Source organism: Phyllostomus hastatus, unplaced genomic scaffold (genome assembly GCF_019186645.2).
Source record: "Phyllostomus hastatus isolate PE091 unplaced genomic scaffold, TTU_PhHast_1.1 phas_scaffold_317, whole genome shotgun sequence".
Classification (NCBI taxonomy): Eukaryota; Metazoa; Chordata; class Mammalia; order Chiroptera; family Phyllostomidae; genus Phyllostomus; species Phyllostomus hastatus.
Genome location: NW_025334023.1, coordinates 14,019,006 through 14,039,392, shown reverse-complemented (window position 1 = coordinate 14,039,392; position 20,387 = coordinate 14,019,006). Strand labels below are relative to the sequence as shown.

Sequence of the window (20,387 nt, the reverse complement as noted above, 5' to 3'; positions counted from 1 at the left end):
AGACCCTCGGCTGGCCGGCTGCTCCGGGGCGCCTCCCCCCACGCGCTTGGAGGCGGGCAGCTCCGGAGCGCAGGTCGGCCGAGCCTCGGGGGGCGGGCAGAGGGGGCCGGGCTCCAAACCAAGCAAGTTGGGAGTGGAAATAGCTGCGAGCTCGGGCTGTACCAGGCACGGTGCTAAGCGTTTTACGTATTATCGCTTAATCCTCCCAAGTCTCCTCACGGAGGAGGAAAAAGACGCACAGAGGTTGAGCAATTTGCTCAAGGTCACAAGGCCGGGATTTAAAGCCACAGTCTTCGTAAATCGAGATCCCCTGTGCTTTGTACGCGTTTCTCCGCCCGACGGGAAGGTGGCCGGCCACGGGCCGAGGTGACAGCTGCAAGAAGGAGAGGAAAGGGAGCCGACTCATCTGGGAGCACTTTTCACCTGGGAGAGGAGGGGGCAGACTGGCCGGGCCGGAGTGACTGGCTCCATCCCCGCCTGGCCCCCCGAATGCGGCGAACCTGGTGGGAGAAAAGTGAGAGCAGGGAGGCAAGGGCGGGGCGCTCTGGGCTGGGAGGGGGGGAGAGCGGGGCGGTGGAGGGCGGCGGGCGGGCGGGGCCTGACCCCTCCAGCCGCAGAGCGGCCACGCCCCCCACTGCCCACAGCGCCCAGCCATTGGAGTGGCACGCTGTCCGTCCCGCCCCGCTACCGCCCAGCGAACCTCTAGCGCTGGGGAGGGCTTGGGCTGTGAGAGCGTCGCGGCGCCGTGTGCTGGCGGGCTTCGTGGAGACCAGTGTGCGGACGCTGCCAGCGCTGGGTTGGGGGCACACCGCCTGCAGCCATGACCCTCGCAGTGTGTCTCTCGGCCTCGGCGCGGGGAGTCTAATATCCCACACAGTTGCACGCAGCTGCTGGAGAGCCGACTGCTGCACCCTCGTCGCCCTTGGCGCCTTATCACACTCCCTGCCCCGGAGCTGGGAGCAGCGCGGGGACCCGGCAAACCCCTTGCAAACTGGGGGTGTCTGCTGGAGCTGGCCCCGCCGCCGCCGCCGCCGCTGCCCCCGGCTCTGGCCATGGCCTGGTGGGGAGCACGGCCGAGAGTCCTGGGGGCTCCCGCGGGCGTCGGTTTCAGTCTGCGGCTCCTGCTGGTATTGCTACTGCTCCTGGGATCGGCTTGGGGCTTTGGGGATGAGGAGGAGCGTCGCTGCGACCCCATCCGCATCTCCATGTGCCAGAACCTGGGTTACAACGTGACCAAGATGCCCAACCTTGTGGGGCATGAGCTGCAGACGGACGCGGAGCTGCAGCTGACAACTTTCACGCCGCTCATCCAGTACGGCTGCTCCAGCCAGCTGCAGGTGGGCGCCCCCACCCCCCACCCCTGGCGGGACCTTTGGGCAGGGACACCCCAAACTAACTACGTGGAACCCTTACCAAGTCGAGCCTCCTGCCCGCTTCCTAGGCTGAAGGGTATAACTGTCCTGAAAAAGTGATTTCCACCCCCACCCCCACCCCCACTTTTCTGTCCCTTCTCAGGGACTGGAAGCCAAAACGTTGTGTAAGTCATCTGGCCTGCGAAAGAACCCACTCTTACACCCCGCCCTTCCGTTTTTCTCCCCTACCCACCCGTGTCTGGCCAAGCCCCTAACCCCAGTGGAGCTGAGGGTTATCTTTGCCAAGGATTCTGGCCGCCGCTGTTCAGTGGGCGAGTCCCCGGCAGGGCAGCCAGCTGCAGCTAAGACTTGGAAGGAGAGATAAGGAGCTGGGAACTTCTCTCTCACCGACCTCATTTTTACCCCATGTTTTTGGGTGGTTTATTAAATGAAACACCACTGCCCTGTTTTCTGCGGAATGGCCCCTCGTCGTGTCGCCCGCCTGATTTTAGAGGTCATGCAGGAAGGAATGGTTGGATTAGCTTGAATTTGTTCTTATCCTCAGGGTTGAGGGCAGGTTTAGTACTTCGAGGCAGAGAAGACACAGCTTGGAAAAAAAAGTGATGGTATGGTTAAGCTTTGAGAAGGTAGTTTGTATATTAGAAGATGTTGTTATTGTTGTTTTTGCAGTCATTAAAAGTTTTTAAGCGTATGTATGATGCAGAAAATATTCATCCTATAATAGTAAGTGAAGAAATAATTTGCATACACAAGCTGATTTCAATCTTAGAAAAACAACAACCATTTCATTGGAAAAGAAAAAGAATTGAAAGAAAATTTTAAAAAGTGTTAACACTGGTTGTTTTGTTTGGTGAGGCTCTGAGTGGTTTTTGGAAATTTAGAAGAGAAATCGGGGGAAAAAAGAGGAGGTAGTTGTCCAGGGTAAAAGCTTTAGAAAATCTGTGGTTCTGGTTGTAACTTCTGAGAGATAAGAAACAAGCAGACAGCTTATTTACTAGGTGCATGTTTTTATATAGGTCATTTTAAAAGTTGGATTGTGGTTTCAGAAAGATGGTTGGGATTAGACCTGTTGCTGGTGAAATGTCCCTTTGGAAGTTTCAGAACTTCAGAACTAGGTTATAAAAGCTTAAAAAATGATCCTCTAGCTCTCGGTTTGGAAACAGCACATATCCTGACATCAGTGGCAATTTTGTTGGAGAAACAGCTTTTGCAGGGATATATATTTTTAATTACATGTATCCTGGGGAAGCAGCCAAGCTGTTTTGAAGGACAGGACTGGATCCCTTTACGTGCTGGAAAATAGTTACTTGTAACTCTAGACTTCATAGACAACATCTGTAAGGAGCCAAGCAGACTGTTTATCAATGCTGGAGGAATTGAGGACAGCAACTGCACTCTCCCCTGCTGGTATTGCAGTGTCAGGGACTTAACATTTATATTTTCCTATTGTGCTTCATTTTTATTCAGTGTGGAAACCTGGCCAAACAAACCCCGTGCAACTGGAGACCTCAACCAGCATCCCATTGTTGGGTCTAACTGTATCTTAACTAGGACAGTTTCTGTTTCAATATGAGACTGATTAAAAAATAATTTTAGGGGATAAAGTAGAGGAAAGACAGAATTTTCACAGGAGAAAAGCTGGGTCTACTTTTTCTACCTTTATTTTTTAGGGTGATAAAGAAATTGGAATGAAAATAAATCACCTATCACCAAAATAAGTCCTTTAATGTCTGTTCACCTCTTTCAAACAGTAGCTGAAAGGGGAGGGAGACTCAAAGTCAGTCTTTTAGGTTTATTTTTTAAGTGTTGTACAAAAAGGGATTATATAATTTTGGGGTTCCGTTTTATACATTTATTTATTTATGTTCTCCTGGAAGGGATTACTAGACCCAAAAGAAGAAGGTGTGTAAGTGATAGGTTATTAGGCACCCTTGTTTGAGGTCGGTGTAAATGGTCAGACTCCCTATAGGCAGGTTTTAAAAGTTGTTATGAACTTTGCCTGGAAGCATTCACAACTCAGCTTTACACAGGCATTTGGTCATACTTCCAAGTCACTGTTTTCTTTGTTCATTTCATTACTTTTCCAGTTCTTCCTTTGTTCCGTGTATGTGCCGATGTGCACAGAGAAGATCAACATCCCTATCGGCCCGTGTGGCGGCATGTGTCTTTCAGTCAAGAGACGCTGTGAACCTGTCCTGAAGGAATTTGGATTTGCCTGGCCGGAGAGCCTGAACTGCAGCAAATTTCCACCGCAGAATGACCACAACCACATGTGCATGGAAGGGCCAGGTGATGAGGAGGTGCCATTACCTCACAAAACCCCTATCCAGCCTGGGGAAGAGTGCCATTCTGTGGGAACCAATTCCGATCAGTATATCTGGGTGAAAAGGAGCCTGAACTGCGTTCTCAAGTGTGGCTATGATGCTGGTTTATACAGCCGCTCCGCCAAGGAGTTCACTGACATCTGGATGGCCGTGTGGGCCAGCCTGTGCTTCATCTCCACCGCATTCACTGTGCTCACCTTTCTGATCGATTCTTCCCGGTTTTCCTACCCTGAGCGCCCCATCATATTTCTCAGTATGTGCTATAATATTTATAGCATTGCTTATATTGTCAGGCTGACTGTAGGCCGGGAAAGGATATCCTGCGATTTTGAAGAGGCAGCAGAACCTGTTCTCATCCAAGAAGGCCTTAAGAACACAGGATGTGCAATCATTTTCTTGCTGATGTACTTTTTTGGAATGGCCAGTTCCATCTGGTGGGTTATTCTGACACTCACTTGGTTTTTGGCAGCCGGACTCAAATGGGGTCATGAAGCCATTGAAATGCACAGCTCTTATTTCCACATTGCAGCCTGGGCCATCCCTGCAGTGAAAACTATTGTCATCTTGATTATGAGACTGGTGGATGCAGATGAACTCACTGGCCTGTGCTATGTTGGGAACCAAAACCTGGATGCTCTCACGGGCTTTGTGGTGGCTCCCCTCTTTACTTACTTGGTGATCGGAACTTTGTTCATTGCTGCAGGTTTGGTGGCCTTGTTCAAAATTCGGTCAAATCTTCAAAAGGATGGGACAAAGACAGACAAGTTGGAAAGGCTGATGGTCAAGATTGGGGTCTTCTCAGTCCTCTACACGGTTCCTGCAACCTGTGTGATTGCCTGTTATTTCTATGAAATCTCCAACTGGGCGCTTTTCCGGTATTCTGCAGATGACTCCAATATGGCGGTTGAAATGTTGAAAATTTTTATGTCCTTGCTGGTGGGCATCACTTCAGGCATGTGGATTTGGTCTGCCAAAACTCTTCACACTTGGCAGAAGTGTTCCAACAGATTGGTGAATTCTGGGAAGGTAAAGAGAGAAAAAAGAGGGAACGGCTGGGTAAAGCCTGGGAAAGGCAATGAAACTGTGGTATAAAGCTAGCCAGCCTCCACACTTCCCAGATTTTGAAGGAAAACACCAGCATTTCTGTGCAAATGCTACTAAAAGTTTCATGCAGTGAATCTCAGTTTGAACAAACTAGCCACCCTAAAGCGACCCCCATAACCCACCACCCTCTCCCTCTCCCCCTCGACATCATAAAACTCATGATTTTGCTGCAGACTTTGGAATAATCCAAAATGGAAAAGCCAGTTAAAGGCTTTCAAAGCTGTGAAAAATCATAACGTTTGATCACTTTAGCAGGTCGCAACTTGGAACGTGGAGGTCCTGCCTAGATTCCAGGAGGTCCAGGGCGATGCTGCTTTTCCCTGAGGGGTGGGATTTGAGCTGTGAGGAGGTAACTTGCAGGGAGAAAGATTAACTTTTTTTTAACTCTTTAAAATTTAAAATACTAACTGGGTCTTTCAGATAGCAAAGCAATCTATAAACACTGGAAATGCTGGGCTCAGAGACGTGTTACAAGAGTTTTATAGTTGGCTGATCTAACATAAACATTTTCTGTGGTGTATTGTCTGCTGTTTAGAACTTGTGGATTGCTCTCCCAAGAGGTGGTGTCAGAATCTTTCAGTGCCTTTGTCATAAAACAGAATTGTTTGAACAAACAAAAGTACTGTACAAACACACATAAGGTATCCAGTGCATTTTTCTTCTCTCTCTTCCTCTTAAATTTCAACATATCTATTTGAGGCTGCTGCTGTTTCTTTCACTTTACATTAATAACTCAAAATAGGTATTTTTATAGGAATTTTTGCACTGCAGCATGCCTAATGAGGGGGGAAGGAAGGGTGATTCACTTTCTGACAATCACTTAATTCAGAGGAAAATGAGATTTACCAAGTCGACTTACCTTACCGACCCCAGAGACCTATTGCATTGAGCGATGAGGACTTAATATATTTTACTTCGTGTGATTGCATCTATGCAGACGCCAGTCTGGAAGAGCTGCAATGTTAAGTTTCTTGGCAACTTTGCATTCACACAGATTAACTGTAATTTGTGTGTGTCAATTACAATTAAAAGCACATTCTTGGACCATGACATAATAGTATATTCAACTGACTTTCAAACTGTGGTCAACTTGCATTCTCAGAATGATAGTGCCTTTTTTTTTTTTTTTTTAGCATAAGAATGTTATCAGAGGAGTCTGGTCTACTTACCACAATGGAGACTTTCTCAGTTTTGTAGAGGGAACTAAGGACAGCTAATCCAACTACTTGGTGCATAATTGTTTCCCGGTAATTGGCAAAGCCTCCTTATAAGATTTCATTGGAGGCAGTGTGGCCTGGAGTATTTATATGGTGCTTAATGAATCTCCAGAATGCTAGCCAGGAGCCGATTGGTTTGTAGGGAATAAAGTGGAGACCATATGAAATGAACTGCAAACTCTAACAGCACAGGTCTTAATTGCCTTTTGCGGAGGTATCCAGAGCTTTTAAAATTTATGCTTTATGTTCTTTACAAGGGGGTACCCCCTAGCAACCTCTCAAAAGTTGCAGTTCTTTTAAAATTGTAACTGGCCTTTCCTTAACCTACCTTAGGCCTTCTAATCACCAGATCTCTGGGACAAATTGTGGACACTGTCACAGGTTGCTCTCCTTGTTAACTCCTACCTGTCTTTGCTTTAGCAACTACTTTGCAATGATTCGTTTATTTATTTATCCATGCCCCAGCCCCTTTTTAAAAACAGGTAAGAAAGCTCTTTCATCACATTTTTTAGTGAGAAAACATCTCCAGAGACTCAAAATTCCAAAAAGCGTGACTTTTTGTTTGTTTGAGTTTGATGCCCGTGGTTTGGCACTTTCCTTCCTTCTGCTTTTGTGTGGCTCTTGAGCTGTCTGAGATGCAGATGCATGTAAGGTCCATGGCAGGTTCTGGAAGGAAAAGTCTTGGAGCTTTGGGGACAGTCCCTAAGTGGGCACACAGCGGGGCGGGGGGTGGGGGGGCCCAGCTGTGTGTGCCACTGAGCCTGAGTACCTTGGCTGGCCTCCGGGGTCAGGGCTTCAGGAGCATGAGAAAGGATCCTCAGAAGGACCAGTTGAACTCCATCTGAGATTACATTGCCTATGAAATGTACAGCATGAACTCCCGTGCTGCTTGCAGACAGTTCCCAGAGCTGGCCGGGCTTTAGAGCATGCACCCAGGGGCAGAGTCTGCCCTTACTCACGCTCTGCTCTAGTGTCTTGGGAGTTGTGCAGAGCCTGTGGTCCAGGCAAGGGAAAGACTGACCGTGCCGCTGGGCACTGAGGTTTGTAATACAATTTTCTTTGTAATGTTTGGGGATTGTGTGACCAAAGTAGCACCTAGCAGAGGGCCAGGCACACAGTAGGTGCTCAATATTTGTAAGCAGTGAAATAATAATAATAATAATAATAATAATAATAATACGAGTACTTGAGTGAACCAAGTTCTGGAGCTGGTGTGCCCTGACAACATTTTGGGTTTTAACATGTCTCTCCTACAAATCTCTTACCTTCTCAGGGGAAAGTATATTTAGTCAGAAGTGACTGTGGGTGCAGGCCCATTCATAACCTTAGCAATGCCACAGGGTTATAGGCCTTTCCCTCCACATTCCAGACAATGGAGAGTGTTTATGGTTTTAGGAAAGGAGCTTGTGGCTGAGTTAGTTACCAATTACCCTGAAGTGACTCCATCACCTCTTACGTTGGCTTTGTTTAAAAAAAAAAAAAGGTCAATTATCTACATGTTGCTTAAGTGCCGACTGTGCGTAAGGCGCTATGTTGGGCTCTGTAGCGGATGTCGTGGACCACAAGCTCTGTTCTCCCTGACCTGGACTGGGATGCCCCTGGGCCTGCGGAACTTTGCTGTTCAATTTGGGAAGGTGCAGGTATCTCTGAATTGCCATCTCTTTCACTGTCTCCATCCCTTAAACCTCTTCCTGGTCTTATACTATCTTTAATGCATCTCTGATCCCTTCCCAGAATTCCCTGCAATCAATGATGGGTCCTGACAGAAGGCGTCAGCTCTGCCTCATGGTGGTCTTGTGGGAATCTTGTAGGAAGACTAAGATTGGCTGTAAAGGACGTGAGCTCCCACATAGAATGTGGCTTTGGGGCAGGCAATACCAAGCTTGGGTGTTCCATGTGACTTGCACAGGTAAACTTGTGGACAGTATCTTGCTAGGAAAAAGATTTTTTCTTTGAAGTCTAGAGTAAGTAGGTATGCTTGTAGCTTCCTGCACAGGGCCTTGGCTTCCAGAGATTTTATTCAGTAGAGCCCAAGGGCACATCTTTCCAGCCTCTTCTCTGGCAAACTCCTTTCTCCTTCATGAAGCCCCCCCCCCCCCCATCTCAGTGCGGGGAGACATGTGGTAGGGTGGAACTAGCCAGAATCATCTGGTTGAACTACTTGGTAGATTCATATCCTTTTTCCTCTGTGGAGACCTGTTTCCTGATCTCTGAGACTGCTTCTGAGCTGGCAGCTTGCTCAGGGACCTGAAACCAGAGAAAGGGTGACACTTTTCATTTCCCTGAGATGCTCTCTGACTTTCCTTTCCCCGGTCACTCCCTCACCAGCACCCACCAAACCCAGAAGGCGGGAGACATTCTGTCTCCATTCCTGAACTGTGACTTTACCAGCACCCCCAGCTCTGTCCTCTCTGGCCCCCCTCAGCCTCCTGGACACTCAATCCAGTGCTTACTGTGTTGGGAACCAAGCTGGAACCTGAGGACTCAAAGAGGAACTCAGCCCAGGAAGACACACTCAGTTGCAAGTGATTTTACCAGGATGGTGTAATCTTTGGCTTCTGTGACTTCTGGTGAGGTGACCTCAGCAGTAGTTAGGGAAGAGAGCCACCCAGCACATCTACATCCTCAAGTTCTTTCTGTGAGGGAGGAGATTGGGGAAGAGTTGCTGTATCAGCCAATTATGTTAAGTCACTGGACTCGGACAGGTTTTTTTTCTCCTTTATTGTATTTGGGTTCAGAGTCCCTGGCTGGGTTTGTATCATGTCTGGCAAAGGACCCAGGTTATCATTTTTCCTCTGGGCCTAGGCCATATAGATCTTGGAAACTCCTAGGAGAGCACTTTGCTCCTACCTAGCATCAGATACCAGAGGCTTAAATAATGTATTTTGCTTCACTGTGGCCTGGCCAGAGCTTCCTGCTGCTGCTTCTTGCCACACACATGTGCAGTAGTGGCATGCTGGCCATTACCAGGAGGGAAGCGAACCCAGGATTTCCCTGACAGGATTTGCCCCTTGGTAAGCCAGTTGCCCTATAGTAACTTGTTTCTGTTTCCAGTTTACCTATTTCTCTTCTTCTTTGCACCAGCAAATTCTCAGTATTCACCCAGGCAACTTGTAGTAGGCCTGTTTGGGATCCTGTATGACCTTTGTCCTTCAAATTTTGTAGCCCCCTGATCCCCTAGGATATTCAGTCCATGACCACTGTCGTTCGGAAGGCTTCTGAGAAGAGGGGCAAGGGCAGCTCTGCACCGGGACAGCCAGGTCTGTCTTCTCTCCCAGATGTGCACCTTTCCACACCCTGCTGACAGCCCAGGCCCTGACCTGGCTGTGGGCTTCGGGAGGGGCGGGCTGCTTTCTAGTCTCTCACCGTGGGGCATCTTGGTGGTTCTGAATTTTTTTCTACCTCACAGAGATGTTGTAAGACTTCAAGAGGTCTGAAGATGAAGGCCCCTTGAGCTCTTTGTAGGAAGGGTGGAATAGATAGCAGCAGTGACCTGTGAAGAGATGAAATGTGGCTCGATCTGCTCATGCCACAGTCAAGCCAGTGCTCCGTGTCCTCTCTCTGGACCCCTGTGCCCCCCTGCAGCTCCTGCCACCTTGAGGCCACTCTGGGGACTTTCAGATGTTCGACACAGAGGTACCAGGCAAATCCCAGCTACACATGCCCTAAACGAATTGCTGAACGTCGAAGGAAATGGACCCTGCTTTTAAGGATGTACAAATGTATGTCTGCATTGATGTCTGTACTGTAAATTTCTAATTTATCGCTGTGTAAAAAAATAAACTTTGCTATTTAATTTTTGTATTAAAGAAAAATAAACTTTTGTTTATTACCTTGTGTGTGGTTGGAATATTCCTGAAGGTATGTAGTTGCCCTGGGAAGCACAAGTACCCAGCAGTGAGAAACAGCGAATTCTACTTGCAGGGCTGATGGAGAGCCTCCTGAGAGCTTCTTTGTTTCTTTTTGCCGGTGCTTTTCTTACCTTTTGGGTTTCTCCTGGGTCAGCAAACCCCCAAGGTCCCAGGTCAACAGAATCTGTCACGACTGTGGTCATCACTGACACTCAGGTGGTCACATGATGCTTTGGACAGAACTGTAATTCTCAAGTTGTCATGCATGACACCTCTTATTGGCATTTCCAGTGTGTGTGAAAATTTTTTATGCGCCTTCCAAGTCCCTTTGACTTCATCTGGTGGCCTTAATTTTTTTTTCCTTTTCACTGCTAGAGTTTCAGCCCTCCTACAAAAGAGAAAGGGACTTTTCTCTTTTAAACTGCAGATTTAACTTTATTTATTTTTTTTCTGGCTATATAATGCTTTTGGGGCATGCCACATCAGTCAACCAGGAAAATGTCATTTTTAGCCAATTTTGTAAGGTGGGTATCCCCATACCGAGAAAAAACATCAGACAAAGCAAATTCAAAGCCACTATCAGGACATTGCCATGGGCCACACAGAGACAGAGGGGAGGGAAGTCACCGCCACTGGAGATGCCTGCTGATGCCCCAGAGGAGAACATGGCCCCTCTTGGTTTGCCTTTCCATTGCTTTCTGCCCCTTAGTTTCACCTAAATGCCACCCTGATCTGGTGTGAGGGAGAAGCCCAGGGCACAGGATCTGCACCGCTATTCTCCCTCTCTGCAGATTGCTCTTGTACTTTTATCTCAAAGCATAAATGAAGGGAAACATGTAATTTCAATTATTTTCCCTGTAAGGCTGCGTTTCTCATTTTATTACCTACTCATTACGTAGTTATGAAGTGAAGGAAAAGTCAACACAATCTGAAATGAATTTATAATAATCCCTCGCACTTGTAGAAATACTTTCCATATAGAAAATACGTTTTAAACATTATTTTATTCTCATGGCATCTGTGAGTAAGCAGGACAGGCGTTGCTTTGCTTTAGAGAGGAGGACTGAAACTTTGAGAGTGCCAGGGACTGTAACAGGAGGCAGCAGGTTGGACGGCCAGGTCTTCTCATGCGTTGCCCAGGGTTTTGTTTTTGTTTTGTTTTACACTCCACTGTGAGTTGAATTGTGTCCACGCAAAAGACATGTTGAAGTCCTAACCACCATGCCTGTGAATGTGAACTTACTCAGAAATAGGGTTTTTACAGACATAATCAATTTAAGATGAGCTCATACTAGATAAGGGTGGGCCTTAATCCAATGACTGGTGTCCTTGTAATAAGAGGGAAGTTTGGACACGTGCACAGGGCAGAAACAGCATGTGAAGGCAGAGGCAGCGATCAGAGTGATGTAGTCCAGGCAAGAAACACAGGGATTGCCCACAACCACCTGAAGCTAGGAGATGGGCCTCCAATAGGAGCCACCCTTAGCAAAACCTGGATTTCAGGCTTCTAGCCTCTTTCCCTCTGATTTCTTAAATTACTGCAAATATTGTAGTTCACTGGAAATTGGTAAATGTTTTAGCAGGTAACTGTCTCAGTAACAAGACCTGCCCATGAGCTTTTGTTTTTTAAGGATTATCTAGCATAATCGCTCTGGTAAGTTTCTTTATCTGTAAGCTGAGCACCTCTAGAATAACCCCATGATCCCTGACACTCCACTGATTTGAGCTGGGCTTGGCTGCTCTCCTGCCCACCCACCCCAGGGGGAGTGCTGGTGCGGGGCCGGGGCCTTGACTGGAATGTGGCCCAAGGGTTTTTAGCATTTCTGTTCTGAGAACTGATTTTTTTTCTCTTTCCCATTTTAGCTTTCACATGCAATCATAATTTTAAAGTTGAGCTGACTCTTGACTAAAAGGTCAGCCTTGGCCTCCTGTCTTCTGAGGTTCTGTGAACAAAAATAAACCACACTCAGAGAAGGGTGTTGTCCTCTCCTTCGTTTGCAGCTGGGGTGTAGGACTGGGACCATCTCGCTAAACGTTTTGAAAGTGTTGGACCTGCAAAGGCTTGGTCCAAAAAGGCTTTCAAAATAGACCTTGGCCCCACCTGAAATTCCTAGAATCACTCTGTCCTTGTCTTCTGTCTCATCCTTAGGCTAAGAGAAACCATGGACTCATCTGTCCACACAACAAAGAATTCCAACTTCTCAAACTCCTAAGGAGAGAGAATAAAAAAAAAGTTTTACATTTCACATTAATTGCCTGATTTTCATCAGCCTCCGGTGTGGTTTCCCATAAACACCCAATCCTGGTTTCAACCAAGAACCTGCTTAATCTCTTGGCCAGCCCACCTTATCAATGCCTTTCTTTTTAAGAGATTAAATGATTGGCTGTCTAAATATTCTAAAATGCCTGAGGGTTAACATCATTTCACTTGCTATGAGGTAAATGGTTAGAATATAAAGCAATGAGATGGACTTGATAAGTCACATAGGAAATCTAGTTCCATTGTTTTCCTCCCATTCCCTTGCCTTTTCACATGTTTCCCTTTGCCTGGAAGCCCCTGCCCTCTTTCTTCAACTAGGTTGTGTCTATTCTTCCTTCAGGATTGAAGTCTCAGGTCATCTTTCCTGGGAAGATGTCCCTGACCCTCCCACTTGCTGTGTCCTACCTCCTTTTCCTTCTTGCTATTGGTAAGTTTACTCCTCCATGTTTTCAACTCTGGGAGCCTTCATTGCATAGTTTGCAATGATCCATTCATAGGTCCATCCCCTGAGAATCCCTCTGAGCGCCCAAAGGTGCCCAACTGTATGCCCTCTGAACATGTTTCAGGAATGTCTTCAGAAAAAAGAAAGGTAGGTTAGGAGGGAGGGAGGTTTTTGCCTTGTTAAGTGGGGAAACTGATGGGCTTTGGTGACGAACTCGGCCAGCACAGGAAAGTAACCAAAGGTGACAACAACTAGAGCCATTACAGAGGCAGGACTTTCTGGAAACAAGATCAGACAATAGCCTCAGAGAAAATTATCTGTCCTTAAAGATGGATTTCAGGATGATCCCCGACCCGCTCTACTGCTTTTTGTTATGTTATCTCCTCCTCCCCAGCGAGTATTTGCTGGGAACCTACTGCAGGTCGAGTACCTCGGAGTGGGCTAGGGAGGGAGAGAGGGATGATTATAAAAACCGGGCAAGACAAGGTCCAGCTCAGAGTCCAAAAGTGCAGATGACAAAACAGAGAAAGAATCCAGCTGTTATCAACAAGCCTAAACCTCCAAACATGGAAAAACAGATCCTCTACTGCTAGTACATATTTGTTGAATAGCTGAAGGAGGGTCCATCTTGTGACAGCCACTGTCCTGGGCAGGGGGGCACTGTAGAGGACATCAAGATAAATAAGACACAATCTTTCCCTGCAGAAGTTCATGGCAGCAAACTGTGTGTCCCCCCACCAGCCCCCACCTCTGCTGTCCCTACCCCATAAAGGATCAGCACTCCTGGTCCTGTCACATGTATCTGTAATTGCTTCCTAACATAAGTTCCAGGGCCTTGTTGGTTTACCTTGGACAGAACAGCTTCTGAGTACCGAGTACAATAGAAAAACATTTCCTAAACAGTTGTCATCTCACCATTTGACCCCTGCAAGGACACGTCTTACACAGTAGGTAAGTGTGTCGTGAGGACGTGGGGAAGAGGGGAAAGGGAGGAGAGACATGACTCTTTAAAGACTTGATTTGCTCACTAAGACCATCCTCTGAGTTCAATATGCAGAAAATTAAAATTAAAGTTTATTCATGTTGTGTCATTGGAGGCATTTAATGATCAGACCAACTAAGTGCCCCCATCTGAACATCTTTTCTTAGCACACGTGGGGATTTCTAACACTGGCACACAGCAGGTGGTTTGTGTAGGTGTGTCTGTTTTGTATCCTCTGGGCCTCATTCTCCTGCTTCTCTCCTGTCATAATTCTGTACATCTAAAGAGACTGCTCCACAGAAGTTAAATGAAGTTACGTGGCCAGACCTCACGTCCTCAATTACCCAGAGTGAAAGGAATAAGTGTGTGATCCACTGGGCGGAGAATTGCCTGTGTGGAGTCTCGGGGCAGTGAGTCGGTCAGTGTAACCAGAGCCTGAGATTTTTGGAGTGGGAGAGAAGGTGGGCCGAGGCCAAGTTATGGAGGCCTTGGAGGTTGTACTCGCCTGCGCTGGGCACAGGGGAGCCAGCCAAAGTCTGAGGGCAAGGAAGGCTCTCATACCTGTCGGTGTCTTACAGGGCTCGCCCCAGCCCTGGCCTGTGGCTGGAGAGAAGGCAAGCTGGAGGCAAGGCAGGCAGGCCGGTTTGGATGCAACAACACGAAGGCCTGAAGGAAGCTGGTGGCAGAAAGATGGAAAGGAGAGACTGATTTTCAGAGAAAACACAACAAACCATGTTCTCCATGGCACTGTTCAATGAGCTGAATCTTGCTTTCTAAACTACCAGTGTTTCAGAGGCGAGGAGTGTTGTGTTTGCTCTGTACACCCGATACAGCTCACTCCCTACATTGCAAGCAGAGATAAGTAACAACCTCGTCACCACAGGGCAGAAGCAGATTGCAACCCTAGCCAAGCACCCCTGGAGAGCTAGGGTTTCCCCCAGTGAGACTCTTTCCCTCACAGTCCTCAGATCAGCGTGACACCATTTGCTGGAAGGGACAGGGTCCTAGCGAGGAGAGAAGAGCATGGTGTTTGGTTGTTTATGTAGTGCTCAGGGGCCCCATCACCTCTTTTGGACTCAGAGTTTGTTTCCTATCAAGACATACTTCCTAGAATAGCTGATACAAATTCCGTAGTAAGGGCTTAATTGAGTGCAAACTTAATCTCAGTCACATCTCCCATCTAGATTTTATTTCTTGACACAGTTTTCTTTGCCGGCTACTGTTTGTTATCAGTAAAAGTCTGGACTGCCTAACTAGAGCCACGGAAAAAGGTATCATGGGCACACACATTTTTCCTAGTCCCCTTCCTTTTAAATCAGAAATTCTGTATAACATTTTCCATAAGTGAAAGAGAGAACCACTTCCTAGCTCTTTTGGTCCCCCCCCCTTTTTTTTTAAACAACAGGCCTTCCTTTTGGATTTACATCAGCATTTAGCTAACTTCCTGAACACTTCACCCATTTCCTGAACTTATTCTGAGGAAGGAAAAACATCCTCCTTCAGAAATAAATGCAAATAATCGCAGAGATTATTTTTATTAAATAAATGGTGTAAATGCAATGGAATTTCCTGTACAATATGTGTTTACTATGGATATTTCAACAAAAATCTATTTGTTGTGATATTGTTGATCTTATTTGCTGGTAGCCTGAGGAATTATAACCATTATGTAGCTGCTCGAGAGACGAGTTCTGAACATTTGCAATTTTTACTTTTAAAAATATTGTTAACTGAAAAATCTGAATACAAGGGGGAATTGCTTTCTTTAGGTCAGCAGTTCTGATGCTTTTTTTTTTTTAAATGAGTTTCCTGTGACACCTACTGGTGAATAAGGGAAAAACATATTCAGGGCCAAGCGGTGACTCCATGGAGGGTAGCAGTAATAATTAGAATTTTTTATTTTGCATTTGCTTAAGAAAAAACACAGCCCTTCTGAGCACTTCTTAATTCCCAAAGGGCCCAGACATCCGGAGGAGCAGTGATGGGGAAAGAGCAACTCTTGTGTTTCTGGACACGTGCTCTTTTCTTGCTTGATTAATATTTCCTCAGAGCCAGCCCACCACCCAAGGCTACGTGGGTTCAGTTTTAAGAATGAATGAAAAATGTGAGACTTTGTAGAGGAAACCCATCAGTATATTGAGCTTGGATCAGTTTTTTAATATTTAAAAAAATTTTAATGGAAGTTATTCTCTGTATTGGTGAGAAGGCCTCCCCCCATTTAGCCATCTTAGTGGAGAAGAATGGTACTTTGCTGGTAAATAAATCTCATTGACATCTTAGAGATATATTTTAGGCTGATGGCCTGCCATTTCTGAGTGTTTTACAGGACTCCTTCTTCTGTTCTCTAGTGTTTGGCTGTGGCTGATAGGGATCTGAGTCAGCTTGCTCTCCTCATGCCCACCCCCACCCGGCAGAAGGCCATCCGGGACAGATGGATATCTGGCCTCCTTGCACCATTCTCAGGAAGAGACTCCTTAATCCATCACTCAGGCTGACATTCTTCTTTAGGTTCAAACCCCTTAGTGTGATATCCAAGGCCTCCAGTCTCTGACCCCCTCTCCAGACCTCCAGGCTCAACTCCCACCAACTCCTCAGACACAACCTGTGTTGGAGCTAATCCCCACCACTCCCAGTTCCCTGTGTGCCCCCTGTTGTCTCATCCTTCTCTGCCTTTGCACATGCTTGTCTCCTCAGCCAGAAGAGTGTTTCCCTCGTGGTCCTGCACTCATTTTCCCAGACCCTGTGTGAATGTTTCCTCTCCTGGATCCGTGCACGGTGCAGCCAAGCAGAGCTGCCCTCCTCTCTGTCACCTCCCAGCCTAGCTCGGACATCTATGAGTGTGCATTCCGCATGGCATTCTATTGTTTCTGTGTGTCTCTCCTCCAGACATGTGAGCTTTTCAAGGACAAGAACTTGTGCCTAACACCCTGGCTTGTCCACGTGCTCCACAAATGTTCACTGACATCCTGATTCCAGCCATTTGTGGTGTTAGGTTGTTCCACCTGGCCACAGTGTTTCAATAGGAGCAAATTAGGAGTGGAGGCAACTAGTTGAAGGGTGGAGTTCTCCATCAGGAGAGCAGGTCTTTGAAAATGCACAGAACCATTTATTATCCTACGTGACTTCAGCCTTCACCCCCTGAGGAATAAGAGAGTTTCACAAAAATAATCTCTTAAATTTCTATCTGGGTCTAACACTGTAGAATTCTATAACTGAGAGAGCTATGGTCTAAAACAGGGCTTTTACAAATCTGGGGTCCATACAAGGAATCTATAATTGTGTGCAAAATATTTTGTGTACACATGTGTCTTTTTTCCTGGGGAGATAGTCCATCCTTTCATAGGTGGGTCTATCATCTCAAAAGATTAGATAGCACTGATGAAGAATCATTGGTCAAAAGAACAATCATAATCTCTACTGGGTCAACAGGAGTTGACACTTCCTTGGGAGCTACAGGAGGGAGGCTTATAAACCAGCAGATGCAAAGCCCTTGTTGCTTTTTCTCCACTGCCTTTTGTCAGGGCACACCTACCAACCTGGTCTGCATTTAAAAAGAGAGGCTGAGTGGTTTTAACTTTGTTCCATTTGTGCTGCTTTAATGTCCTCCCCACTCAGGTTATACATGTAAGGTGAGGGTGAGGAGGGTGCCTTGTCAGAAGATGATTATGCCCCTCTCTCCAGGTATGGTGTTCCTACTCGGGGAAAGCTATCTCAGTGCCCACAAGTTCTGCCCAAGTGATCCACACTGAACCTTCTGGGGAGCATCAGGACACCTGTACTTGAAGCCTGCCCACTGAAAACTTCTGCCACTGTGGTCTGGGCCTGCCAGTTGCTGGGATGCTTTTGCTCCATGATGGAAGATGCCATCTGCAAAGGGAATTGTGGCTGGCAGGGTGTGCAGTCATTCAGGGCCCCATCCTTAGAAAGGCCTTTTGCTTTGTTTAATGTTGCTGTCCTGAAATTCTTAATCAATTTTGAACAAAGGGCCCATATTTTTACTTTGCAATTTGCCCTGCAAATTCAGTTGCCAGTCCTGAGTAGCTGCGTGTACCTGAAGCAGCACTGAGCAGCAGAAAGCGCACGAGCTTTGGAGTTGACAGTGGGGGATTCAAATCCTAGTTCTGCAACTGCCTAGCTGTGTGAGCTTGAGTAGATTCCTTAACCTCTCTGAGTTTCAGTGTTTTTACATCAAAAATGGTAATTATAATATTGAACTTTTACAACTGTCAGTGCAATTAAATGGCATGTGATAAAGTAATTGGCACTTGTTCATAATGACAATGACTGGAAAATAACTACTCAAGAAAATGTGAAATAGATTAGCATGAAAAGCAGATCATAGCAAAGCAAACAAATAAAAAGCCATGCATACAAGTCTTTTAGGGTGGGAAAAAAATCCTAAAGAAAAGCTTCTAGGTCATTTCCACCTTTTTTCTTCCATAGCACTTGGCACATAGTGCCATAAGAACACCTGAAAATATTTCCCTTTAATCCTCATATTTTCCCCCATTAAACCTTGAGATCCCCTGAAACCAGGGACTGGGTCTATTCTTTAAGAAAAATGTTTAGTTCCTAGCATAAGGCCTATCACAAAATAGATGCTTAATAAGTCTTTGTTAAGAGAATAAACTAGTTCATTATTTTATTTTCTAGTTGAGAAAGCTGAGGCTTGGAGAAATTAGGCGAGCTGCTCAATGCACAGAGCTTGTCCTTGGCAAAGGCAGGACTGGAGTCCCCTGTTTCTTCTGAAGGGATTGCCTGGGGGCCCCATGTGGACCCAGCCCTTGGAGCTATTAAACACAGTCTTCATATCTCACTGAGTTGCAATTATCAGATTATCTGGGAAATGTCTAAGCCTTTTATGTACTCAGATATTTATTTATGTAGAGTGAACTGTCAGAGGGGAAGCACGGCCACTGGAGCTGGAAGGCACTGCTGACCGTCCCGAGCTGGTGGAGAAAGCCATCCATCAGGTCACCTTTCCTGAACTCAGTCCTGCACCGCTCCCCTTTCCCCTTCCCCAAAACCTCCCCTGCATGGGATTATCTTCTGTGATGCTGATGTCCTGCACGTGATTGATCACCCACCACTATCTTGGGGACCTGGGAGTGACCTTCTGGATGCATTTGTAAGGAACCAGCTTGGAAACAAAAACAAAAACTTGAAGGCATCCTCTGGTCAGCCTGAGATAAGGGGACCTCAGAGTCTTTTTTCATTAGCCTGGCAAAACAGTCCAAACAATAAAAAAAATCCATAAGAAAATATTCTGCTTCCAGGGACTTAAAAGAGACTTTCATTTCACCTACCCTGCCAACATGATACCATCCCTATGTAAGAAAACAAATGTGTCTGTGAGAGGAGAGGAAGGGCAGAAGGCAGAGAAGGAAAGGAGATAAATAGAGAAAGGGAGGCGTGGGGAGGGAGGAGAGGTGGAATGCAGGGGAAAAGATGAAGGAACAATCAAAGACAGAGAAACAGAATGTAGTTGGAAAGAGACGTGGGACTAATATTGACTTGAATAATGCCAGGAGGCTAACTCGAATCATCAGGACGAATCAACCCAAGTCACCTTGGTAAGCTCAGCAGGTGTGGTGACAATTCTGGGCTGGGAAGGGAACGGTGGGGTGCAGGGGAGAGGCCTCGTTTTGAGTTTTGGCTCCAATGACAGTTTGTTAATGTGAACATGGACACATCACTTCAAGCCCTCGACCTCAGTTTTCTCATCCAGAAGTGGGGGAAAGAGACGAAATGAGACATATGAAAGTAATTTGAAGAAATAGAGTGTAACACAAGCAAACAGTCTCAAATTTACACTCAGCCTGGAGCCATTCTGCTTAAATTGAAACAGGCTTTGACGCGCCTCCAGTTCTGCCGTTCAGGGGCTCAGTAACGTTCCTACCTCATGCTTTAAAAATAAATAAACACACAATTCAGTGATCTCGTCACATCATTATGCCCAGGTGAACTCATTCCCCCTCATAGATATAAATCTGAAATAACATAAAAAGAAAAAATACACATGGTTTTACCACCCCTCCCCACTGAGCGGTAAGGGGACATCTGGTCAGGAATGCCACCTGCTCCAGATGCCAGTTCTGCCACTGGCATGCTGCGTGCCAGTTTCTCAGCATCACCCACCCTCATTCTTTCCACTTCTGATGTGGAAACCCCTCCCTTCTGTTGTGGAAATAGCTCCCTCCCTGTGTAGGTCCCTCCCTGTGTTGTTACCTCAAGAGCCAGTGATTAGCGCAGCTCCTGGGGTCTGTGAGACCCTCTGCCCATGCTGACCATGGCCATATCCTCAGTCCTAGCTGGGAAATACACAGTCCTTTCCCTTCACCGTTCCTCTTTCTCACTCCTCTTACCTCAGCCCCATCCCCACTTGTTCAGGTGTCTTTCCATTGCTCCAAAGTAAAACCTTGGACTTGAGTATCTGAGCTACTGTATTCTGCCATGTATAACGTGTACTTTTTTGCCCAAATTTTGAAGGGAAAAATAAGGATGCTCATTATACATTGGTATAATGATTGTACACCATGAGGTATGATAATCCCGTGTATAATATGCACAAAATGTGGGTGCACATTATACCCAGGAAGTACTTACTGCATGAGAGCACTTCTGAGAAGGTTTCAGGTAGGAAATGAAGCCACTCCCTTACAACTGGCTATCTGTCCTGGGTGTCAGCCGTAAAGGCAGACTCTAGGTAAGTTATTAGAAAAGAGAATTTATTGGAGGGATGTTGCAGCATAGAGAGAATTAGACTAAGGAATGGAGGGGAGATTCTTGTGCTAGGAAGGAAGGTTCTTGTGCTAGGAAGGAAGCAGTGAGGAG

General features: G+C 46.4%; 1 protein-coding gene across 2 annotated transcripts; it reads left to right on the top strand.

Annotated features, from left to right (window-relative positions):
• Nucleotides 1-631: 631 nt before the first annotated feature.
• On the top strand, nucleotides 632-9,855 carry FZD4 (frizzled class receptor 4). Of its 2 annotated transcripts, XM_045817926.1 has the most exons (3): nucleotides 632-1,337; nucleotides 3,461-4,704; nucleotides 4,816-9,855. In XM_045817926.1, the coding sequence occupies exons 1-3, from the start codon at nucleotides 1,053-1,055 to the stop codon at nucleotides 4,820-4,822; spliced, it is 1,536 nt and encodes a 511-aa protein (XP_045673882.1). In that variant the 5' UTR covers nucleotides 632-1,052; the 3' UTR covers nucleotides 4,823-9,855. The 2 variants fall into 2 exon arrangements, with proteins under 2 accessions (XP_045673882.1, XP_045673881.1); XM_045817925.1 differs by having other exon boundaries at nucleotides 633-1,337; nucleotides 3,461-9,855.
• The last annotated feature ends 10,532 nt before the right edge of the window (nucleotides 9,856-20,387 follow it).